The sequence below is a fragment of the Xiphophorus hellerii genome, chromosome 10, assembly GCF_003331165.1.
Source record: "Xiphophorus hellerii strain 12219 chromosome 10, Xiphophorus_hellerii-4.1, whole genome shotgun sequence".
Classification (NCBI taxonomy): Eukaryota; Metazoa; Chordata; class Actinopteri; order Cyprinodontiformes; family Poeciliidae; genus Xiphophorus; species Xiphophorus hellerii.
The window spans coordinates 16,036,482-16,062,778 of record NC_045681.1 but is presented as its reverse complement, the minus strand read 5'-3'; the positions used below and the strand labels follow the sequence as shown (position 1 = coordinate 16,062,778).

The 26,297-nt window shown below is 36.3% G+C and overlaps 2 protein-coding genes across 9 annotated transcripts; both read right to left on the bottom strand.

The window, feature by feature from the left end:
* Positions 1-152: 152 nt before the first annotated feature.
* On the bottom strand, positions 153-20,878 carry LOC116727038 (gastrula zinc finger protein XlCGF57.1-like). 5 transcript variants are annotated; one of them, XM_032574086.1, is made up of 4 exons: positions 20,022-20,135; positions 15,936-15,975; positions 4,517-4,697; positions 153-3,752 (listed from the first exon to the last, which is right to left on the bottom strand). In XM_032574086.1, the coding sequence occupies exons 3-4, from the start codon at positions 4,632-4,634 to the stop codon at positions 2,266-2,268; spliced, it is 1,605 nt and encodes a 534-aa protein (XP_032429977.1). In that variant the 5' UTR covers positions 4,635-4,697; positions 15,936-15,975; positions 20,022-20,135; the 3' UTR covers positions 153-2,265. The 5 variants fall into 5 exon arrangements, with proteins under 5 accessions (XP_032429977.1, XP_032429978.1, XP_032429979.1 ...); XM_032574087.1 differs by lacking the exons at positions 4,517-4,697; positions 15,936-15,975 and adding an exon at positions 20,383-20,878 and having other exon boundaries at positions 20,022-20,240; XM_032574088.1 differs by lacking the exons at positions 4,517-4,697; positions 15,936-15,975 and adding an exon at positions 20,383-20,878 and having other exon boundaries at positions 20,022-20,234.
* Positions 20,879-21,211: 333 nt separating this feature from the next.
* On the bottom strand, positions 21,212-25,316 carry LOC116727039 (gastrula zinc finger protein XlCGF57.1-like). 4 transcript variants are annotated; one of them, XM_032574091.1, is made up of 3 exons: positions 24,901-25,316; positions 24,588-24,819; positions 21,212-23,079 (listed from the first exon to the last, which is right to left on the bottom strand). In XM_032574091.1, exons 2-3 carry the CDS (start codon positions 24,700-24,702, stop codon positions 21,848-21,850), a joined length of 1,347 nt encoding a protein of 448 aa, XP_032429982.1. In that variant the 5' UTR covers positions 24,703-24,819; positions 24,901-25,316; the 3' UTR covers positions 21,212-21,847. The 4 variants fall into 4 exon arrangements, with proteins under 4 accessions (XP_032429982.1, XP_032429985.1, XP_032429983.1 ...); XM_032574094.1 differs by having other exon boundaries at positions 24,592-24,819; XM_032574092.1 differs by having other exon boundaries at positions 24,588-24,797.
* Positions 25,317-26,297: the final 981 nt, after the last annotated feature.

Below are 26,297 nucleotides of genomic sequence, written 5' to 3'. Positions count from 1 at the left end.
CATGTCTCATCTATTAATTGGTAGAGTAAATATTTTCTGCAACACAAATCGTAATTGTATAGTAGGGTCTCAAACACAAAAATAGATGTTGCGAGATATATATATGTGCGTAAAAATCAACAATCACAAAAACAAAATATAAAACCATGGCAGATGTTCTAGCAAAGAATGTTTATTCATCAAAACTGTTCATTATACAACGACAAATGACAATTTGCTTTCATTATAAATACATCTACAAAGCAGCACATTGACTGCCTTATATGAAACACATTTACCGTATCGTAATTACTTTGCAGTTGTCAATTAAACTCTTAAGTGTTTGCAATCATAATGAAGCAGTTCATTTTTACTTAAAATTGTACAACTTAGCTCTTACGTTTGGCCTCCATATGCCCTTAGTGATAACTGTGTAGAAATGCTTCATATAAACGGGCCCACTACTTTTTGATAGTAGCTTCAAATGCTCCAAAAAGTTTCATTTGGCAGTTTAATTTCCTCATCACTGAACTATGAATGACAAATAATGCTCTCGTTTGATAAACCTCCAACAGAAACTGAGAGACAAATATTTACAATTAAATATTTATGCTATTACTTTCCAAGTGTAAAAACCTTTTACACAGTAAAACTGTGGGTTTTTACCTAAAGTGCTCTGACGGTGCATCCCTTCAGAGTCAGCATGATCAGACTGATGCACTCTTTGAAATGATGTCCAAACTCTACCGAGGTCGCTGATGACTGCCTGATCAGGTTCCAAGTACTAGGTACCAAAACCTCCTTTAAATTTTCACAATAAGAGCCTTAAAATGCACTGTTTTTTTTTTTAAACAATAAACCACAGGATCCTCTCTGCTCATAAACAGCAGCCTCAATCCTGGATTAATTTGTTGCCAACTGATGATTTCCTAATAAGTTTGCTTTTTTTAGTAAATGGAATATAAATTGTCAACTCTGTAAATTCCCACCTCTTAAATAAGCAAGAAAATACATGGCACAATCATCGTACTAAAGACAGAAATAAGGCAGCTATAATTACCCATTTGACTTCCAGAAACAGTTTAACTCCTCAGATCAAAACTTCACCTTCTTACAGACATTACATGTGGGCATGCTGTGTTACAATAAAATTACTGTCACCATCTTAAAATCTGCAGATTTTTAATTCTGGAGGTAATTTTTTTCTAGATTTAGTTATTTGTTTACCATTTCTATATATGACATCTGGGAAATACTGTATATGGTTGCAGTCAGGCCTATTTTAAAGATAAACCAGAATGCAACACACAAGATAGTCTATATGTTTCAGTAAACTAGCCACAATGCAGCATGCATAAACTGAATTAAGACTTAAAAAATACTTTACCTTCTACTAAAAATATCCACTTTGTCTGTTAACCTTAGTATGTGATATATCTGTTAGATATTTTCAATGAATAAAAAAAAAAAAGAAACATAAAATGTAGAAATTATACATTTTTATCTCGTGTTACCTCTATTTGCAACACTGTATAGCGAAAGAAGGCGACATTTAAAAATGTAATGTTGGCAGAATGACCAAAGCTCTGGAGTGGCAGTACACCCAAGTGAAAACATGGGTGACACAACAGTAGACAGTAGAGAGAATGAAGTAAAAATGTTTATCACAACTGAGAACAGAAGAGGAGCCCATAAAAAGCAGCTGATAGAAATATCACTGACCACAGGTCCGTTAAAGCAACAGCATGTGGGTTTATGTCTCTATTCATGTTGTCAACACAGCAAACCTTTGCAATAAGAAGCTGTCCAGGCCTAAAGTGCCCTGAACTTGGAATAGCATGAAGCTAATTTAAACTACAAACAGTAGCCTTTCTGCTCATAAAAATAAAAATCAACAGTTTGATTGCTGGGCAAAATGTGTGTCCATGTTTCAGGCTGTAATTTATCCCCAACATCATTCAATACAGAAGGCATTATAATTGTGTTGATGAGAATGTCATGGAAAATATTAAAACTACTACAAGTGATACTAATAATAACTTTGATGCTGAAGTTAAACTGGATTCTGAGAGTAATTTGGGACAATAGGCATAATATAAAATGTTCATATTGCTTAAATATCTATTGAGGTTGCCACAATCTAATTAAAATAGGGTTAGAAGTGCTAAGTAGATTTTGTATTCTTTAATCCTTTAATGTGAGCAAATCAAAATAAAATCTTGATCTTAAAAGTAAAAAAAAAAAAGTCATGATATTGACCACCATAGTTGACTATCGTCATAATCATTATTTGCAGCCCTCAGTAACATTTATGCATTTCTGGAGAACATCTTGAGAAAATGCTTGACAGGAAACACTATACACAGACGGTTTCTCCCCTGAATGGAGTTTCATGTGACTTTCAAGATGACACTTGTGTTTAAATCTGTTTTTACAGATGTCACAACCATATGGCCTCTCCTCAGAGTGCAGCCTCATGTGTCGTTCCATCTGTATCTCCTTTACAAAACATTTGCCACACTCACTACAGCTAAATTGTGCGGTGTGAACAGCCATGTGTGTTTTCAGACCCCCAGAATGTGAAAATCCCTTACTACAAACAGTACAGGTAAAAGGTTTTTCCCCTGTGTGAACACGCATGTGACTCTTTAGACTCTCTTTTAGTGAAAATCCTTTACTGCAGACATCACAAGTAAACGGTTTCTCACCTGTGTGAACACGCATGTGAGTTTTTAGGCTCTCTTTTAGTGAAAACCCTTGACTGCAGATACTACAAATAAATGGTTTTTCACCTGTGTGAACACGCATATGAGTTTTTAGGCTTTCCTTTTGTGAAAATCCCTTACTGCAAACACTGCAAACAAAAGGTTTCTCTCGTGTGTGAACATGCATGTGACTCTTTAGACTTTGTTGTCGTGAAAACCCTTTACTACAAAGAGAACAAATGAATGGTTTTTCTCCTGTGTGAACACGCAAATGGCTTTTTAGACTCTCTTTTTGTGAAAACCCTTTACTGCAAATATTACAAACAAATGGTTTCTCTGTGGTGTGGATCCACATGTGATTTTTAAGACTTTCCTTTACCCTAAATCTTGTACCACAAACATCACAGGGAAAGGGTTTTTCTCCTGAATGGACCTTCATGTGAGTAGTAAGAAACTTCTTTGCATGAAATCTTTTGCCACAATGGTCACAGGCGAACGGTCTCTCTCCAGTGTGACGTCTCATATGTGTCTGAAGAGAACTCTTCTCTCTAAATCCTTTACTACAAATATCACAGTTATGTTCTCTATTTGCAGTATGTGTCATCATGTGTAATTTAACATGAGACTTGCGTTTGAACCTTTTGCCGCAAACATTGCAATCAAACGGCCTCTCTCCTGCATCGACTCCCACTTTAGCAGAGGTTGTGGAACACAATTTAGATCTTTTACCATTTTTGTGAACTTTCATTTTACTTTGTTGAGAAGAACACACTGGACCAGGGTCTCTGTCCGGTTCTGATATTCCACAGTCCTGTCTATCAGTTTGTGTCATGTGGTTAGCCAAACTGCTGATTGGTGGTTCTATCTTTCTGTGGTCATCAATTTTGATCACCCGTACCTCTGATAACTGAGGTTTCTCTTCATTTTCTTTCTTCACAGTAAGCTGCTCTGCCTCCTGACTGATCCACAGTTCCTCCTCCTCTTCCTTTATGTGGGGATCTGGGTCCTGCTGATCCAAACTAGGGTTCCAGTCAAGGGGAAGCACTTTAATTTCGAACATCTGAAGAACTTGGAACAACAAAACACACAGGAGCATTATTGACGCACATTATTTAAGGATTACAAAATTAACATTAAAAAATGAAAGCCATTCTCTTTCATTTTTTAACTCTAAGAAACAAAAACAAATCTGTTCAATATGATAATGGCAAGCATGTTTAAAAATACTTTGTTTCAATTATATTGATCAATTTTAAATTCCAGCAGATGACGTACATAATAGGCATTAGGAATGATCCCTGAGGTACAACCCAAGTCGCATTTGGTGGAGCTGGAGATCTGTTGCAAAAACAATTTCCACACCAAACCTACTTTTTGTTAAGAAAGTTCAATGCAAGCAAGCCTGTGTCAGCATGTTGTGATCAAGTGAATAAATATGTTTTTAAAAGAACCAGAAACAGGCTGCATAGTGTGGTTACCATCTAAAAACTTTTTCAATCATTTTCTACTTTTATGGTTTCTGTAATTACTTTATGCTTTTTCCTGAAACTAGATTAGGTCATATTTTCGGTAAAAGTAAAGGGGGAGAAAAAGTGGCCCAATTGTTACTTATCAATGATCTCCATTTTTAAAAAGGGGGCAACAGCTGGGTAGATTTGCAGATGAAGGAAATCTCACCAGAATTTAGAGATAGATTAAAAAGTAATCTTAAAGAAATACAGGTCAGGACCCAGTGGACTTTTAGAATCCAAAGATATAATGGTGGTCTTTTTGCAACTTCCCATTAAGAGTTTATTTACTCCAATCCAGATGTAAAAATGTGTGTCACTTACTGAGATCTTTGCTGTCTTGCGTCTCCTGCCCCAGTTCTGATGTGGATGCTGCAGGCATGGAGGGCTCCAAGCTGAACCCTCCAGGTTCATCAGCTTCAACCTTCATCATCTCAGTCATCCTCGCTCCTCTCTGAAGTCTCCTTTTCCTTCTCACAATCCTTGTTTACAACCTTCACATGTTCTAGAAGATCAAGGTTTCAGTCATGTACACTATATTAACTGTTTTAATGCTCACTAAAACTGAAGTAAGACACACAAAAAAAACATCTGATCAAGTAAAGTGTATTAACGAATGTAAACACTAGCGGAGCTGAAGCGATGCTGCAGAGCAGAGTCTGATACCTTGGTCAGTAGTTCTGGATCCACTCTGTAACTTCCCCCGGTCTCTGTCCTCAGCCGGACATGAAGGCTTCCCCACAATGTCACAAACTCCGAGTGTAGGTTTGCCTTCTGGCGTCAAACCATTAACATTTGATTGCTTCGACCTCTAAAACACTGATTTAAGTCTCTGTTGTTAGCTGCTTTAGCTCCACGGTGGCTAACAGTCAATTTTGCTAATAGAAAACAATGACATTATTTACCGCAAACATCGGACAGATATAACCAGAAGGGTTTGATGCAAACATGTACGCGGAATATCCTCAGCACGACTGTCAAGAAGAGAGTCAGACACCAATTACGCCCCTTTTATACACCAATTCCTGACGTTTTTCTCTCAAAACAAAATCATTTAAGCTAACATCGCTACATCCGGGTAACTTCCTCTTAGATAACCAATAAATGACAAGTAGAGCTCTGACTCGAAAATGCCCGTCCTGTTTCAACCATTAGCTTTTTTTTTTTTTTTTTTTTTTTTTTTTTTTTTTTTTTTATTGACAATAAAGGGGTTTACAAAATAGCAGACTCAACGCAATAAGTAGCAAAACAGACAAGACAACAATGCCAGGGTGTTACATAGGAAGCACAAACAAAATGAAAAGCAAATAAATAAATAAAAAAGTTAACTTAGAAAGATGTTAAAGTGAGAGCACATATCCACTGTCTTAATTGCTTTTCTACAGTGTTGTATAAAGTACTGAAATCTCAGAGTCAAGTAAAAGTACAAGTACCTCTCCAAAATATGACTTTGGTAAAAGTCGAAGTCACTGACTGAAATGTTACTTGAGTAAAAGTCTTAAAGTATTTGAAACTTCTTGTACTTAAGTATGGAAATTACTGTAAAAATGGATGTACTCAAGTAATGTAATGAAAAGTACAAGTAAAAAGTAAAACAAAGCAAATGCAGTTTGAATGACATTTTTTATATTTTGGTAAACTTGTCAAATACACTTAAAATAATGTACCCAACCAAGTGCAGGCAAAATTAAACCTGCTAATAGATATACCAACAGGCATCATTTAGTTAAGAAAATTAGGTGCTTTACCTATAGCACAAGGTTAACTTAACCTGCTTTACAACTGAACCAGCTTCTTAGTATACCCTCCAGGACAGAAAATACAAAGTTTTTGTAAGCCTTAAGTTTTCCCTTCAAGTAAGGTCAGTGCTGAAAATGAGAAAAATAAATAGTACAGAAAATGCGGCCAACATGAAGAAAAAGAGCTGTTACGATTACTCTACTTCACAAATCAGTGAATCAGTCAATCCTACAGTCAGTAGGTGGTGCACACAACTGGTCATTATGCAAAAGAAAAAAAGAATTGGGAGGGAAATGCAGCTTATTGGCATCTGTAAACCTGGTTTTGAACTTGCATGCCTTTCCTATATTCGTTAAATTTAGTCTAAATTGCTATCGCTATGGCTTCTGTCCCCCCTTGAACAGAGGAGTCTAGGTAGCCTGCTACAGTCAACATTAGGCCTAAGCTAAATACACCACGTATGGAACTGAAACAATGCCAAACAAAGTTCATTTATGGTCAACGTTTCACAATACAGTAGTGCCTAGTGACCAAGCTATAGTTACTGAAACAGGAGGATTATAACCATTTCATAAGAAGTTACCTCGATGTGTTTCTTCAAGTTGGACGGGGAGTTTTTGTAAGATAGAATTTCCATGTGACTGCTACTGATTGCGAGACTTGCTTTGTGTTTAATGGGAGAAGCGAAACAGGTGTATCCTAATTAAAAGTAAAGAAATCAAGAAATGGCAAAAAATGTGGAATGAAGATAAGAAAGGAAGAAGATTATATGAAGTACAAAAGTCAGTTTGAATTCGAAGCATTAATGAACGAAACAGAAGAGAAGAAATAATAATTAGTAGATTAAGAGTAGGTCATACCTACTTAAATGACATGCTTTATAAAATAGGGAGGAAAAATAATGATAAATGTGAGAGATGTGGAGAGAAAGAAAATGTAGAACACATATTGATGAACTGTAAGTCAAATGAACTCGAAAGGGAAGAATTAAAGAGAATAGTTAGAAATATGGGGCATGAATGGAATCTTAAAGGTATATTAGGAAATGAAGGAAACATAACAGATATTCACAAATTAAGGAAAGCATTGTTTATTTATCTTAAGAATACAAAATTAAAAAGTAGAATTTAATAGATATGAAGTAATGCTTCTACACACTCATGTACAGTAGGTGGCGGTATGCACCTTAAAGTTGCTTGTGATCCGCCATAATAGAAAAGAAGAAGAAGAAGAAGTATCCTATTGGTGGTGATGAACAAGCCCAGGCAAGCAGGCTACGGACTTTGTTCGGTAGCCTACTTGCTACTTGCTAATCAGTAGGTGGGGTCAAAACACTTGCGTTTCTCTCTCTCGCTTTTTTGTAACGAGTAACTAAACCACACATTGAAAATGTATCGGAGTAAAAGTACGCAATTAAGTTCGGAAATATAGTGAAGTAAAAGTGAAAGTCATCAAAAATTTTCATACTCCAGGAAAGTATGAAGTACTCCAAAATATACTTAAGTAAAGTAGTGAAGTATTTTTACTTCGTTACTATACAACACTGCTTTTCTATTCCTTGAATACTGGAGAGATGTAATATATTGTTTGAATTCCACTTTAAAGGCTGAAAAGCGAGGTTTCTGATTTGAGAATTTAGATTTATGTATATGATATTTTGCGACTAATAAAATTAGATTGATAATATAAAAATGTTTGGTTTTGTTAGTGGGATAAGAGAAGAATCCAAACAACATATTTATATAAGTGAGGGAAAAGTTATCAAGAATTCTTTGGGAAATAAACGTACAAATATCTTGCCAGAAAATACAAGAGAAATAGCATGACCAGAATAAGTGACAGAGATCTTCTACATAGAGTTGGCAAAATGAACAGTTTGTGTCAATGTCTTTTTTGTATCGTTGAAGGAAAAATTTGCAGGGATAAAAACGATGGATTATCTTAAAAGACACTTCTTTGATTTTATTAATAATTAAATATTTAGATGGAAGACACCAGATTTTTTTCCAGTTCAGGTTGGGGGCAAAGTTATTCCAATAAGAGATAACATTAGGAACAGAGACGATGTCCTTCTGGAATAAGGCACGTACATCACGGTTGTTCTTTCGCTTTCTTGTGGAAAAACAGATTTGACCAACATTAGTGACAGCAGCGTCTAGACCTGGAGGAGTCAGAACAGAAGTTACAGAAGACTTAAGAAGCATCATAACACCAGATGGGATGGCATCAAAAACAAGTGCATATTCCTTTGGTGGTATGGGGAGACCAAACCTTTCTAGAAGTTCAGAATAAGACATTAAGACACCATCAGGTCTAAAAAGCTGCTGAACCAAGATGATTCCATGTTCAAACCAATTTTCCAAGAATAAAGATTTATGCTTGTACAAAATGTCTCCATTGTTCCAAATATAATATCGATGGGGTGAGAAATTATGCTTGTAAATTAGAGACCAGGAAAGAAGCATTTGTTTGTGAAAATTAGATAGCTTTATGGGTAGTTTTTCAATTTTGTAGTTGCAAAGGAGAATAAATTTAAGGCCACCAAGTTTTGAGAATAAATAGTTGGGTATAAAATTCCAGATTGAGGTTGGATTTTTGAGAAACTGTTTAATCCAGTTTATTTTGAATGTATTGTTTAAGGTTGAGAAATCAAGACAATTGAGGCCACCAAGTTCAAATGAGTTCATTAAGACTGATTTCCTGATATAATGAATCCTATTTTTCCATACAAATCTATAAAGCATTTTATCAATGACGTCAATTGTTTGTTTATTTACAGAAAGAGACAAAGCTGGATAAGTTAAACGGGAGATGCCTTCTGCTTTGGTTAGCAAAATTCTTCCTTGAATTGATAAATCTCTTTGAAGCCAAGAATTTAGTTTCTTTTGTACATTTTCTACAATAGGATTAAAGTTCAGAGCATTTCTAGAATCTTGATCTTTGTTGATCATTATGCCGAGATAAGTGACCGATTCTTTAACAGGAATATTATAAATAGAGGGTTTGTTACAATTTTTAAGGGCTAAAAGTTCACATTTATCAATGTTAAGGTAGAGTCCAGAGGCTCTAGAAAATTTCTCAACAATATTAATTGCTAAAGAAACCTGAGAAGCATCCTTTAAAAATAAAGTGGTATCGTCGGCTAGTTGACTAATTATAATATTTTTATCAGCAAAAGAGATACCTTTCAAATGGTTGAGTTTAATGAAATCTGAAAGTAATTGAGAGCAGATCAAAAAGAGGTATGGGGACAGCGGGCAACCTTGCCTCACACCTCGCTTTAGATCAAATCTGGGAGACGTACCAGCATGAAGCTTGATTGAACAGTTAGCATTTTTATACATGGTTTTGATTGCAGCACAAAAGTAAGGACCAAAACCAAATTTCTCTAATGTTTGAAAAACAAAATTATGCTCAATGGTGTCAAAGGCTTTACGGAAATCTAAAAATAATATAAGGCTGTCATCATGGCACAAATCTGCATAGTCAATCAGATCCAACACCAGCCTGATGTTGTTGGCTATATGTCTTTGTGTCATGAAACCATTTTGAGTTTCATCAATTATAAAGTTAAGAACACTTTTCATTCTCATCGCAAAAATTTGAGCTAGAATTTTATAGTCATTATTAAGAAGGCAGATTGGACGCCAATTATCAATCAGAAGGGGGTCTTTTTTAGGTTTGGGAATTAATGTCAAAAGGCCTTGACACAGAGTGGGAGGAAGAGTTTGGTTATCAATGCATTCTGCAAACAGCCGGTGGAGGAACGGGGCCAGTTGTTCTGCGAAGGTGATGTAGAATTCTGAAGTTAGGCCGTCAACTCCTGGAGATTTGTTGAGTTTTAGGTGCTTGATGGCAGACAGGACTTCAGCAGGAGATAGGGGACTATCACAGACATTCCTTTGGTCATCATTAATTGATTTAGTTTCAGTAAGATGTGTAAAGAAAATTTCAGATTCACATTTATTATAGTGTGATTCATACAACTCACTGTAGAAAGTAGAGCAATACTTTGCTATTGTTTGGGGATCATCAGTGATAAAGTTGTTAATGTTAAGTTTTTGAATTGAGTTGAATTGACCACGGGTTCTTTCTAATTGAAAGAAATACGCAGTGTTTTGTTCCCCTTCCTCCAGCCATTTCCTTCTCGATCTCACAAAAGCCCCCTCTGCTTTCCTTCTGTATATTTCATTTAATTTATTTTGTTGAATGATTAAATCCTTTAAGTCATTTTCAGATAAATTTTCAGGTGAGATTTGAGTAATTTCAGTTATTCTGGATATTACATTTGTTTCTTCATCTCTCCTGGATTTAGATAGAGAGGCACCAAACTCTCTGAAATATTTTGTAACTTCAAATTTAAGGAGTTCCCAATTTCTAGAGAAATTGTTATTAATTAAGGCTTTTTTCCAGAAATGGTTTATTAATAATTTGACTTTATCAATTACTAGCACATTTTTTAAGATGGAATTATTAAGTTTCCAATAAGAACTTTTGAATGTGGGAGTAATGTTAGGACAGAATGAGGCAATCAATGATATTGCTTTGTGATCAGTTAAAGGTGTTGTTAATATTCTAGGAGTAATGTTATTCTTATGTAAGCAATCAGAAACTAACCAGTAATCTATGCGAGACATTAATGAGCGAGGCTTATTAGACCATGTGTAAGCTCTAGAGACAGGGTTTTTTCCCCTCCATATGTCCATGAGATTAAATTTTTGTATAAAAGAGGACAAGTTAATAGAAGAAGTATTATTAACACTTGGAGGCCATCGATCTAGGGAGCTGTTCAAAGCAACGTTGAAATCTCCACCCATTAAAAGAAGAGCATTTGGGTATTTTGATAACCAGTGTAAAAAGCTAGATTCTAATCTATCAAGTAAAAAATCATTTTCAGGTTTTGAATTATATCCATATACATTGGCAAGAAGGGTAATATAGTTGTTGATATTCAGGATTAAAATTATATAGTGGCCATTAGGATCACTTTCTGAGTGTAGAACAGAACCATTAAAGTTGTTTTTTAAAATAGTAACCCCTGCTGATCTTTCTGAGCCATGAGAAAACCATAACTCATTTCCCCATTGAGTTTTCCAAAAGGATGCATCATTTGCTACACTATGTGACTCTTGAAAAAAACAAAAATCAGACTTTTGTTGTTTGGCAAATAAAAATAAAGCTTTTCGTTTAACATTTTCTCTTAAACCCCTGGCATTTAATGAGAAGATTGAAAGGGACAATGTAGGATAAGTGGACACAGAGAACAACCTACAGACCCGGAATGGTGTAATTTAAACCATGAACAGAATGGAGCTAAGGTGATTTAGAATGTCAGATACTAAGACTTAGAAGAAGCTTGCAGTTTGGAACAGTATAGCTGCATTAATAACTATCAAGGACAATAAATTCAAAATGATATGAAAAGTGCTGAAATGCACAGCAAAGCAGAGACTGTACTTAACAACATAGTAAATACACTTAGCAAAGCACAGTCAAACCAGAATTCAATAAACATATAATTATTTTTTAAACATAGAGTGAATTAAGATAATGTAAATAGGCAAACTGCCTTCCAGAATTAGAAGATAGAAAAGGAACCAAATATTAAGTGTGTAGGCTTTGTAGGTGACCAACTGAGCAGAACCTGTGACCATGCCTATGAAGGGCTTGTTGTGTCCATAAGGACAGGAATGACATTCTGTCCAGTTGGGGACAGCGGTGACTTGATTTCTTTTCCCTCAATGATCACACGGACTCCAGCAAAATGGGCTTTTTTTCCTTCTTTCCGGGCTGCATCAATTAATGGCCACAGTTTTTCTCGCTGAGCCTTGTCAGCTGTGGTGAGATCCTCTGTAAACCTCAGCCTGTTTTCCTTCAGAAAGCTGCTGCTCTTGGCCATTTTCCATACCAGGTCGCGGGATGATCTGTTGGTGAAGCGGATCATAGTGGTTCTCGGCGCCCTCTGTTGGTCGTTGAAGCGACCCAGACGATGAGCGATGTCAATACTTTCTTTCATCTTTACCTGGTTCTCTCCAACAACAGCACAGCAGATGTCGCTAACTTTGGCTCTGATGTTTTCATGCTTATCTTCTGGGATTCCGTGTAGCCTTAAATTCCATCTACGTTGGTATCGTTCAGTTTCGTTTATTCTCATTTCTACTTCAGCCATTTTCTGCACAGTGTTTTCCGATATGGAGCTCACAGCTTTCACGTCGGATTTTATCGTTTCAATTTCCGTAAAAATGAAGTCAATTGACTTCTTCAGAGCATCGATGCTAACGGTGTTACAGCTGACCATATTTTCTAATTTATCAGAGCGATCATTGATTATCTTAGCGATGTTGTCTTGTAATTGAAAGAGAGACAAGTCACCTTTTAGTTTCTTTTCCTCTGGTTTAGCAGGGGTATCTGGGTCAGAATCCAGTAGAGGAGACAGATCAGGGCTCTGTCTGTCCATGGAACCAATATAGTTATGATCGGAGGCAGGGATACCTGCAGCTGGATCAGATGGGGAGCAAATCCGGGGACCACTAGCTGCAGTCGATGACATCGTGTCTTGGTGCAAGTCTGAAGCTATAGATTTAGATTTAGATTTCCCTTTCTCTTTTCTTTTAAGGCTGTGCTCCGATCGTTGCATCGTAGTATACGTTGATCTGGAAGATGACCGTTGAACCCAGAGGTTAGCTTGTTAGCTCCTAGTCTTTTCTCGTCCTTGATCGCAGTCTTAACAACAATGTGACTCTTGATCAGGTTGAATAGAACAAACATAGAAGTTACAGACATTCCTGGATCAAAAAGAGAGCATTATGTTGGCAAGGAGGACTGAAAATTGAAATCTGTGTCTCAGCTACATCACACAGCGACTGGTCCGGTCGCCATCTTGGTCCCGAACCCACTCTTTCAACCATTAGCTTTTCACAATAGACCCTTTTCACAGTGACGTCAGACAATGGCCGCCATAACTCAAAACTGGGTATCTTTACTTCCGGTGTGATTTTGCCTTGGGAACCAAGCTGAAAACTTCCCGCATTCTCATAATCTTAAGGATATAATAAAAGGTAAGTTTAATAATAACAGCATTTAAGTGTTAGATAGCTGTTACTAATCATTGTAAATTCACCATTCTCTATCTGTGTATAAAATAAACAGCCTCCGATCGGAGAGTAAACCACCTAGCAGCAGCTTTAGCCACATTTAGGAAAAATATACTCTCTGTCAGCGCTGTAACGTTTAGAGGTTCACTTTCTGTGTTTTATAAAACAGTGTTTACGTGTTAGATAACCGTTATCAGTCATTGTCAATTTACCATTCTCCAACTGTATTCAAAGGAACCAGCTTCCGATCATGAGTAAACCAGCTAGCAGCAGCTTTAGCCACAGTTAGGAAACATATACACCGCCGCCTGTCAGTGATGTAACGTTTAGAGGTTCATTTACCGGTGAATCATTATTTTTTATAAGTTTAGAAAAAACAAGACAAAAGCCACAAATAACAGTTGGGCTTGACGATATTTCTGTTTTTCCAGCAACAAAATGCGCATCTCCATGCACTGTTCATGTTTCTGTCACTGCTAACTGTCACAGAGTCTCTCCCAAAGACGCAAAGAAGGAATAAAAATAAATACACAAGAAAATATTAATGTGCAATGATTTGGATAAATAACTTTAATCTGATTACTGGATTTGAAATACGAACTCGTTAGATTATTCGTTACCGAAAAAGTGGTCCGATTAAAGGCATTACAAAGCAGCGGCGGCACCGGACATCTCTGCTTATAACAAACAAATCCCTATTTTATGGGATGAGTGGCAACTCCAGTCTATAATTTAATAATCTGATCAAGATTAGAGCCTAAAACGTTATAGTTCAAAAACAGTAAAAAGTTCTGGTTAAGGAACAGTTATGTCACGTAGTTAGCTAGCTAACAAAATTCACTAATGCTAAGCTAACGGTTACGCAAAACAAAAATACCTACCTTCATAGTCAAACAGGTATTGTTCGGTGAAGAATTTGTAGCCTTTGTCTAATTTAGATTTTTTTGTCAGAGAGAACTGGTTTGCAAATCGTGATATATCTTCAAATCTTATTTTAGGCAAATGTTTTAGAGACTGTGTAAACTCCATGCTCCGGTGATCTGTCTGATCAACATATGCTGTCAGATTTATACATCTCTCTCTCTCTCTCTCTCTCTCTCTCTCTCTCTCTCTCTCTCTCTCTCTCTCTCTATATATATATATATATATATATATATATATATATATATATATATATATATATATATATATATATATATATATATATATATATGACATATATATATATATGAAATAGACAACTTTATCATTACTTACTATGTACACCGGAACTAAGGATACACAGCTTCGAGCCAAAACGGAAGTTGTGTGACGTCATGTGAAAAGGGTCTATTCTTCTTCTTCTTCTTCTTCTTCTTCTTCTTCTTCTTCTTCTTTTTTGTTTTATGGCGGTTGGCAAACAACTTTCAGGTGCATTACCGCCACCTTCTGGACTGGAGTATGAACCAGATGCCTAAACCCTATAATCTCCCTATTAGACCTGTTTTTCTAAGAAACCTAAATACGGAATTAAAAACCACATCTCCAGAAGATTTTTGTAGCAGATCTCTAATATTTAATTTAACTTTATTCCTATTTAACTCTTCTACTAATTCCTCTCTTTCTAGATTATATTTATTACATTCCATAAAAATATGTACAACTGTTTCCAACTTTCCACAAAAATTACATAACCCCGTACTATGTTTATTTATTATTTTCAAAGTACTATTTAGCCCTACATGTCCAAATCTTAACCTAGATATAATATCTTCCTCTTGTTTATTCCTATTTTCCTTTCTACACTCCCCCACTTTTCTTTGAATACTATAATAAAACCTTGCCTTCTTTTCACCCTCCCATTGTTCCTGCCACTTCTTCTTGTAATATATTTTACTTATACTCTTTATCTCGTTTTTACTATACTTAACTTCCAATTCAATTTCACTTCTCTTACTCGCACTCTTTGCAAATGTATCTGCTAATTCATTTCCAACTATTCCAATATGCGCCGGAATCCAAATAAATTTAACAGTAGATCCATTTATTCCCATTTTATGTATTGATTTATTTATATCTATCAGTATGTCTTGTCTTGCTTCCGACTCTTGTTCCATAATACTTTTTAATGCACTACTCGAATCAGAACAAATTAACACTTTCTTTTCACTTAATTCTTCACTCCATTTTAACGCCATTGAAATAGCCAGTAACTCTCCTGTGTATACATTCAAACTATCCGTTAATCTTTTATTTTCCATGATGTTTAAATCTGGAATTATAAATGCTATCCCTACTCTATCATTTACCATTTTTGATGCATCTGTGTATATTTGTAAGTATTCTCCATATTCCCTTCTTATGTATCTTTCCACCTCTCCTTCTACTGTTTGTCTTCCTTCTTCCAACAATGTTAAATCAACTTTCATCTCTTTTTGTATCCAAGGCGGATTACATGAAAAATCCACCACCGGGCTAATTAAACATTGATCTAATCTTTTCACAATTAAAGGTGCAATATTGTGTAAAATAGACTTTTTTTAAGCTTTGCATAATATTATTACTAATTTATCGAAAACATACCTGGGATGTTGCCTTGATTCTTTCATACATGTTTGAGTAATCCTTTAATCTCCTATGACAACCATTTAGCTGTGCAAAAACGCCTGGAAGGCCCTAGCGCTGCCCTAGAAGCGTAGTTCCTCTTCGGACCTTCTGTCTCACAGAGCACCCTTCCCCCGTGGCTCCCCCACCCAGCTCCTACAGACTAGCCAGCAGCAATTAGCAAACACCTGGTGGAACTGGGCATCTGCTGAGGTTATTATACGAGCTACCTCTCAGTGCAATGCTGGTGAAAACATTGTTAAAGGAAATCTGACTTTGTAATTTAATTTAAGGGACTGCTGACCAGGATTTATCCCTCCTCTTACCCTATAACTGCTGAAGAGAGGCACCATCCCCAACACTACCCTACAAGAGAGAAGGAAAAAGGAAAAAAAAAGAAGAAGAGAGAATCAAAATTTAAGTAAGAAAAAGAAATCTCATGGTGTGTTAAACTGATGTAGCCAGAAGAAGCTAAAACAGAAGAGCTGCAGGGAGAGGAAAAGACATAATCACAGACTGCCTAAAAAGTTCAGGCACAAAGACATTTCAGTGTTTATTTAACAAACCAATTATTCCTACTTACAAAGGTTTTGTAACCGTGTATCAAACTGACAAAAATTCTGTCAACATTTCTCATAATTCTTTTAATTACAGAAACAAACTTGAGACATTTTTTTTTTACATTCAATACTTTCACCAAACTGGTGTGTCCCAAAAATATTAGCATAAAAATATTATATAGAATCTTGTAAAAGAAAGAAGAGCTGTGTAAGCCATAAATACTATTCTTATTTAAGCACCATGATGTGGAATGGTCACTAGTGGGGCCGAGCAGATTCGGCCAACAGTCGCAATAAAATCAGAATTTAAGCTCAGTTATCTTCTCTGATGCCAATCACACAACATTCAGTGATCTGCACACCAATCTGACTGTACAGTACCTCCCTACTTTATACAGTAATAGCTGCATAAAGTGTTTAAACAAGACCCAATGAACGATAGGGAATGTGACCTGCAAAGTTTGTGGATGAAAAGTGCCAAGTTGGAGTTTATTCTTCCTTTTTCTTTGTCAAAACCTTTCCTTAAAAAGGCATTTCAGGATTTTACAAATCCAGATTTTGCAAGAAACTCTTAATACCAACACTCATACTTTTTATTGGGTTACATCTTGTTTCCCTCAAAACTTTCTTGAATGTTACATTTTATGTTTAATAATTTAAAGGCCTGTTACAAGAATTACTAATATGACATTAATTTATTCTAGCTCCAATAGAACTTTGGCACACTCTCTGCAGAATTTTTATTTAGCCACACCCGAGAGTTTTCAAGCATTAACCTCCTTTTTATGGTAATTAAACACCATTTCAGTCAGACCCAGGACAGGACTTTGACTAGGCCAATCCAAAATTTTAATTTTTGTTCTTTGGAGGGGGACTTGCTGGTGTGCTTTGGATTTTTGTTCTCCTGCAGAATTCAAGTGCTCTTTGGTTTGAGGTCACAGATGGCCAGACATTTTCCTTCAGGATGTTTTAGTGGACAACAGAATTCATGGTTCAATTTATCACAGCAATTCTTCCAGATCCTGAAGGAGCAAAACAGCTCCAGACCATTACATTTTCAAAACCATATTTCATTTCTGGCATGATGTTGTTCCTTTTCCTGGCTTTTGAGGATCTTTTGAGATCTGTTCCACACAGATCTCAAAGGTGTGAAGGTGTGGCTAAAGAAATTGAACTAATTTTTCCAAAGTTGTGACTCAGGTTTGGATTTTTTCCCTTTCGCAAAAAAAAACAACAAACACCTACATTAAAACACAGCATTTTGTGACTAAATAAGATAAATTTGTCCATTATTTAAATTTATCTGGTCTAAAACATGTGTGACAAACTTACAAAAAGTAATGGGGGGAAACAATTTTTGTTACTGCTGTATTTTCATCTCATTACTTTGTGTAGATATGCAATTTCTTTTATTAAGTATGATATTTACATTTGGATAAAGTTTGATAGATTTGAGATTGATGAAGAAAATATTTCTTAAGACTTTCAGTATATTAATATAATAATGTAGCATCATCAGTTGATATCATTATTGGCTCACTATTTATGAAGCCTAGAGTATTTTTAAGTATTGAACCATCCCCAAAAAGACAAAGAAATATTTTTAAATATATGTTTTCCAACTCTTTTTTTAAGTTTAAAATGATATAATAATAATAATGTCTTCATTATTATGTCATAAAAATGAAGGCATTATCATTTTTAAGTTAAGTAATTCTTAAGCTTAAAACTGTAAATCTGGAGGCATTACTACAAAATAATAATGGAGGCATTATTATTCTGGTGTTCATTCTTTATCCAGAATGAAAAACTAATGGAGCTCCACAGAAAATCACAAACAAAATCCTAATAATTGAAAAATATTTGACAAACCAACTGACAATATCAAGCGTTGCAGCCTTCATGAACGGCCATGTGTCTCGTCAAATTTCCATGTCGTGAAAACGCTTTACTGCAAACACTACAAACAAACGGCTTCTCTCCTGAATGGACTCGCATGTGATTTTCAAGATGGAGCCTTTTATTAAATCTGCTCCTACAGACTTCACAACTAAATGGCCTCTCCGCTGTGTGGAGTCTGACATGCCGCATTAACTGTGTTTCCTTCACAAAACGTTTGCTACAGTCGCCACAGCTAAACAGTGCAGTATGAACCTCCATGTGGTTTTTCAGACTCTGTTGTCGTGTAAATCCTTTATCACACACACTACAAATAAACATTTTCTCTGCCGTGTGAACACGCATGTGTCCACTCAGAGTCTCTTGTTTTGAAAATCCCTTACTGCAAACATTACATATAAATGGGTCTTCTCCTGTGTGAATACGCATGTGTCTCTCCAGAGTATCTTGTTTAAAAAATCTTTTACTACAAACACTACAAATAAATGACTTCTCCTGTGCATGAACACGCATGTGTCTCTTTAATTGAGTTTGTTGTGAAAATCCCTCACTGCAAACACCACAAATAAATTGTTTCTCTCCTGTGTGAACACTCCTGTGCCTCTTTAGATGATGTTGTAGGGAAAATGCTTTACTACAAACATGACATACAAATGGTTTCTCTGTGGTGTGGATCCTCACGTGCCTTGTTAGAGTTCCTTTTGTTTTAAATCTTGTTCCACAGACATAGCAAGAAAAGGGTTTTTCTCCTGAATGGACTCTTAGGTGCATCTTAAGAATAGCTTTTGCATGAAACGTTTTACCACAATCTTCACAAGCAAATGGTCTCTCTCCAGTGTGGAGTCTCATATGTGTCTGAAGAGCACGCTTTTCTTCAAATCCTTTACCACAAAAATCACAGCTATGTTCCCTCATTCCAGTGTGAGTCATCATGTGCATTTTGAAAGTCGTGTAATTTTTGAAACTTTTGGCACAAATATTGCAACTGAAATGTCTGTGCCCTGTTTGGACTCCAATCTGAGCAATCTTACTTTGTTGAGAGAAACATACTGGAACTGGGCCCCTGTTTGGTTCTGGAGTCCTACAGTCATCTTCTTCAAGTTCTGTTTCCATCTGTTGAACTAAGTTGCTGCTTTTAGCCTCTGTATCTCCATTGTCTTCAGTTTTGATCTGATGAAGTTCTGACAACTGAGGTTTCTCTTCATCTTCAGTTTTCACAGTAAGCTGCTCTTCCTCCTGTCTGATCCACAGCTCCTCCTCTTCCTTCTTTACAAGAGGGCACTCTGGGTCCTGCTTGTCCACATTGGAGCTCCAGTCGTGGGGAACCTTTTTAATCACCAAAATCTGATGAACTGGGGACAAGAAAATGCACGGAGACATTGTTGAATGCTCATAATAAAATAAAATGTTATTATTTACGTAGCCAAAATGTCTGCAGACTTTTTCTAGCTTCCAATCTACAAAAAAATAAATAAATAAAATCAAACTAAACCGTTCAAACTGAATGTTTCGCTCATGACACATTTGAACAAACCCAATTTTTATTACCATAAGCCTGCAAAAGTTGTGCAATCTGAAAAATTCCAAAGTTTCTGAAAGATGAAGAGGTGCACTTCACATTCAACTTGTGGGTATTACAGTAATTTTATGGCGTATTTTTTGTCCCCTGTGGTCTGTTCAACATTCTAGCCACCTGTTTTTTAACTGAACAGCAAAAGTGAAGCCAAAATCTTTGTACTGGAGCTGTCCTGGTTAGGAGAAATGTCAGCAGTTGGATATATGAGGGGCCCGCTGATGAGCAGCTTAACAAATCAAGGTGAATTCTGCCTCTGTTGCAATGACCGAAGTAATACTTACATATATTTATCACTTTGATTGTTTCCACAGTTTATTTACTCTTTTATAACTTCTGGTTGTTAATTTTCTCCAATTCAGAACATGTGTGTCACTTACTGAGATCTTTGCTGTCTTGTGTTTCCTCCTCCAGTTCTGACACGGTTGCTGCAGGCAGGAGGGGCTCCAAGCTGAGCCCTCCAGGTTCATGTGTTTCAACCTTCATCATCTCAGTCATCCTCGCACCACCTGTGGTTTTCGTCTTCAGCCTTCACATGTTCTGGTAGGTCAAGGTTCTGGTCTTATAAGCAGTAAATTCTGCCTTTCTGCTGCCTGAAACTGGAACCAGACACAAATCAGCCTCTGATCAAATAAAGTGTGTTAACAGAAAATGTAAAGAGTTGAACTGATGCTACAGAGCAGGTCTGATATCTTGGTCAGTAGGTCTGGGTTCACTCTGCTTCAGTCTCTCGGTTCTCACCTGGACCATAAGGTTGGAGGAACTGTCCACAGACGATGTGGTCCTCCCCGCACAGTCTCACAAACCCAGCAGTATGGACTCGTGTTGCAGCGTTAAACCATAAACATTTTAAAACATCGATTAAGTCCCTGTTGTTAGCTGGTTTAGCCCTATGGTGGCTAACGGGCCATTCACTTTGCTAAGGAAGGCTATTTATATTATGTGCGGGAAAGTTCGGCAAGAAATACTCACAGTAGCTCAAAACAAGCACGAAGACGCAATATTTACAAGAGCACTGTAAACTAGACTGTGTGACATCAACCAGACACTTTCTTTTTACACAAAATCTAAGATGTTTTTCTTTTGAGATTTAGCTAATCCAGCTAGCATTGCTACATCCGGTTACTTCCTCCTCCCTGGCCAATTAGTGACAAGTAAAACACCTATTTTGGAAAACGATTTCCACTTTCATCCGTTAGTTTTTCAGAATAAAAGAACCTAACTGCATATTATATCAATACCTTTTAACAGATGTATTATTACCAAATATTTACTTCCACAATCACTATGATTACTACTTTGAACTCTAACAGTACATAATTACAGCTCAGGACTACAAATAAATGTAGATATTGTCCCATTATCCTTATTTTATTTCCTCATTTGTGTCTTTTCATGCATTGTCATAGATGATTACAAGCTTCAGTTTGAAAGTGTTCAATATTTCTGCATTATATCAGTTGTGGGACTAAATTATTTACTGAATTATCATATCTCCAAAACAACAATAACCAAAACGTAAGTGGAGGAGTGTGGAGTATTTTTCTAATAAACAAATGTGAACAATAAATGAACTTTAATTTTCAAATTTATTTCTAATAAACTTGAAAATTTATTTAAATTTTTTTTTTCTTTTGTGCAATGGACCTTTCTCGTATCCTTTTAAAAACACCAGTCAAGTTTGAGAGAGTGGAAGCATTTAGCATAATAACAGTACTCTACAAACTTTACAAAGACATTAAGATGCATTATTTGGAGTCAAGTCAAACACGTAATAATAATACATAAAAATAACAATAAATATGTAAAACAATGCACAACTAAACATTATCTAAAATTTTAGATACTGTCATAAACTCTGTCCACCAACTTTGTGGATTTGTAAATGAGCAAAAATAAGATTATCACATAGCACAACATTTCTTGTCAGGTCCATGAAAACTTAACTTTTACATGTCATGTCAAACATTCTTTGAGCATAACACCTCACCAAGGATGTATACTTTTGAGATGCCAGGCTGACACCAGGATGTTTTGGCAGTTTTCATGGATTAAATCTATGGCCTATGAGGCCATTTGAATTGATTTGCAAAAATGTACAAATCAAATCAACCGTACTTAACAGCTCTTCCTATTACGGCAACTATTTTCACTTTCCCTTAAAATAAATTTGTAGGACAGGGAAAACCTGTTCCTTTACCACAATTTATCTTCTGTGTGAGCACACGTGTCTCTTTAGAGACTCTTGTTTTGAAAATGCTTTAGCACAAACTCTACAAACAAATGGTTTCTCTCCTGTGTGAACACGCATGTGACTTTTCAGATGAATTTGTTGTGAAAATCCTTTAGAACAAAGACCACAAATGAATGGTTTTTCACCAGTGTGAACACACATGTGTCTCTTTAGTGTCTCTTTTTGTGAAAATCCCTTACTGCAAACACTACAAATAAATGGTTTTTCTCCTGTGTGAACACACATGTGTCTCTTTAAGGTCTCGTTTTGTGAAAATCCTTTGGAACAAACACTACAAGTAAACGGCTTTTCTCCGGTATGAATGCGCATGTGAATCTTAAGATGAATTTGTTGTGAAAATCCTTTAGTACAAACACTACAAGTGAACAGCTTCTCTCCTGTGTGGACACACATGTGACTCTTTAAGTGAACTTGAAGTGAAAATCCTTTACTGCACACGGTACACACAAATGGTTTCTCTGCTGTGTGAATCATCATGTGGTTTTTAAGAGTTCCCTTCATTTTAAATCTCGTACCACAAATGTCACATGGAAAAGGTTTTTCCCCTGAATGAACCTTCAGGTGAGTTTTAAGACTTGTCTTTGCATGAAACCTTTTATCACATTGGTCACAGGCGAAAGGTTTCTCTCCAGTGTGGAGTCTCATGTGTGTCTGAAGATAATGTTTTTCTTTAAATCCTTTCCCACAGACATTACAGCTATGCTCTTTATTGCCTGTGTGGATCATCATGTGTAATTTAACATTAGTCTTACGTTTGAATCTTTTACCACAAAAATTGCAATGAAATGGGCTTCCTCCGGTAGGAGCCATGAATTTGGAACGAAGATCAGGTGTTTTTCTTTTCCCCTTAACTGTCACCTCAGTTTGTCGAAAAGAACATGTTGGACTTGTGTTCCCGTCTGGTTCTGGTCCGACACAGTCCTCTTCTTCAGTTTCTGTTTCCATCTGTTTACCTGAGTTGCTGGTTGAATCTTCAGTATCTCTGTGGTCTTCAGTTTTGATCTGATGAGGCTTTGATAACTGAGTTTTCTCTTCATCTTCACCCTTTGCAGTGATCTGATCTTCCTCCTGACTGATCCATTGTTCCTCGTCTTCCTCCTTTATGTGGGGGGTTTCTGGGTCCTGCTGGTCCAAGCTGAGGCTCCAGTCATGGGGAACCACTTTAATCACCAACATCTGATGGCCTGGGAATATTGAAAAATACATGAACATCAATATTAGTTTACAAATAATTATAAGAGTAAAAAAAATGTTTTTAATTCTGAAAAGAAAGGTGAAAAAGTACATTTTAAAGTGCTTAACATGATAGAAACATAATAAAATAAACAAACAAGCAACAAACATTAAATTTGGTCAAATATCAAAATAATCAAGAATAAACATCATTAAATATATTGTTCCAGTTGCTTCCATTCACAAGACTTTTTAGGCTCCAGATAAGTGGAGATGAGACAACTGTAGTTTGCAGCAATGCTACTGTTACTGTTTGGTACTGAACAGAACAGATCAGAGTTTTTAGAGATGTTGGAGGAGCTTCTGCTAATACACACTAACCCACTTTGAGCTTCCTTCTGTACTGTATGAACTCATTGCTGCTCTTGCTTTGCTGTTGTGAAAATATTTTTAGTTTTTCATTATCTAAGACTAGTAGCACAATTCGTCTCACCTAGGAAAATTGTTAAATCATCTACCTGAGGAACGTCTGTGCAAATATATATATATAGAGAGAGAGAGAGGACAGAAAACTGCCGCTGCAGATACTGACATTAAAGATCTCATAATACACAGCTTCCATCACAATTGGCAGGGCAGCAACTTTCTTTCTGTTCATATCACACAGCTCTAGTAATTACCCATCTTAGTTTGGTATATCCCAGAAACTTGACTGCAGTTAAGCTTTCTTTCTATTTAGCTACCTGTCAAATTCTACTCTGCTGAAGTGGGTGAAGAGTGACAGGAATTAATCACTTTCTCAAAAATAATCTCTGGTCTCCATCCTGTTGTGTACTCATAGTTAGCAGAGAGAGAAATAAAAGTGGAGCTTGGATATGTATGGTTGATGTGGGTTAGCTTGCTGCTGCCCAGGTGTTCAGATAGTCCATGGTTAATTTTTTAACCATAATAAATATCACATTATAGTGTAGATTTGTCATGATACACATTACATGTTGCAACATACAGACCCTGTTCTTCATCACTGTAGCAGTGTTCAACTCTGCAATAAAGCTCCAAACACTGATTCGGACTCTGACCTTCCTCTCAACAAGAAGACAAAAGTAACAGATTTTTTCCCAGTTGTTTTTAAACCGTTCATTATCAAAACAAAAACTAATAAGATGAGCAAATAAATCTGCAATAATATTTCTAAAAAATCTGGCAAACACGATATACTAAAACCCCAATACCAACAGTAGGTAAGCCAAGCAGTAACACATTAGGAAACAGTTCAACACAGAGCAATGATTAGAGCACCAGACTATTAACTCATTTCAGGGTTTGTTGGATTTCCAACTAAGCTTTGTTCTTGTTGCACAGTTTTTATATCATGTTCTGGATGCTGCATTGGGTAGAGATGTGTGTCCTCAGAGAATAACATTCCTGCAGCAGGAGTTTACCTAATAAATACAGTCTGGTTATACATCCTCCGGGCAAAGTTAATTTGATTCTAAACAAACCATTGTGTGTCACTTACTGACATCTTTGCTGTCTTCAGTCTGCTCCAGTTCTGAATTGGATGCTTCAGGTATTGAGGCCTCCAAACTGAGCTCTCTGGGTTTGCCTGCTTCAACGTTCATCAATGCAGACATTCTTGCTCGGCTTTCACGATTCCTGTCTTCAACCTTCACATGTTCTAGAAGATCAAGGTTTCAGTCATGTGACCTGGATATTCTGTTTTTCTCTGCTGTATGGACACAAATCAGCATCTGATAAAATAAGAGCGTATTAACAAAAGATGTAAACAGTAGCACAGCTAAAGCGATGCTGCAGAGCAGAGAGTCGGATACCTTGGGCAGATGTTCTGGGTCCACTCTGTCTCCAGTCTCTCGGTCTGGAAGTGTCCGCACATGATCTGGTGTTCCACTCACAGCCTCGCAAAACTTAAGAGTGTGGATTTGTCCTGTAGCAATAACCACGAACTTTTAAACGCTACAACCTCAGAAAGTCTCTGCTTTAGCTCCACAGAGTCTAATAGTCAATTCCGGTTGCTAATCAAAGCTAATTGCATTCCGTGCAGAAAACCTCCGCTGGAGGTAATCTCAGCGACTGAAAAAGAAATGCACAACAGCGACATTTTCACGAAAAATATCAAGTGCCTAATCGAAAACACCAGTCACACACTCATTTTACGCCATCTTTAAAACGGTTTTCTGTTAGGGCTAAGCTAGTCAAGCTAACATCCGGTTACTTCCTGTTCGTTGGCCAATCAATGACCAGTAAAGTCCCGATTCGACAAAACTATTTCCCGTAATCAGTATTGTTTTTAATAGTAATATTAGTATATGCTTCACTGGCCAAGTTTGCGCATACACACGAGTAATTTAACTCCATTTCCACTTATCGTAGAAGTGGAACAAATATGTGTATTTTGTAATATGTTATATATCTTTTCAACCATATATAAAAAAAGCTCAATTCAAACATCAGTTATTTAATATGTCCCCTTGGTCTAGGTGACATGGGTTATAACAGAGTATAGGGTTGTTTGGAGGAAAGAAACTGCATGTTCTTTTTTAATTCTTACTGTTTGTAAGATTGAAGCTAAAGTGACAAGGAAAAAGTGGTACAAGCATTATCAGAAACGTTGACCTTCTGGGAATAAACAGATCTCAATAGAATAAAATATAAACATCCAAATCACTACATCAACACTGCCTCAAAATCAGTTATGTTGGACTATCATTTGTAAAAATCATACAAAGATCATTTGATCAATGGAAAATAACAAAGTGGCAGCTTTCATGCTGCCAAAACACTTATAAGAATACGAGTCTTATGTATTTATTAGGAAAAATAAAAAGTCACAACTTGTATTACATATGTCGGATTTGAGCTGTTCAAAGAAAAACAGAAAAAATATTTTATTTTCAAATTCGTGTTTTTATAAATCTATTACTTTAATTTACTCGTTATTCATATGGACAAGGAAATGACGACATTAATCCTTCTCTTCTACCTACAGAAAGCAGAGAGGGTTAGGAGGTAGGTCACCAGGTTCGTCACAAGCCACCATACAGACAGACAGACAAAACAAACTAATGTAAACATACCAACACTGAGTTCCTTTAAATCTATACTAAAAACCCACCTACTATGGAGTTGCTTTGAAACATTATAAATGAAACATTAATCAACAGTCACCACAGAGAGAGAGAGAGATTGCTAACAAAATCTGTTGGGAGGC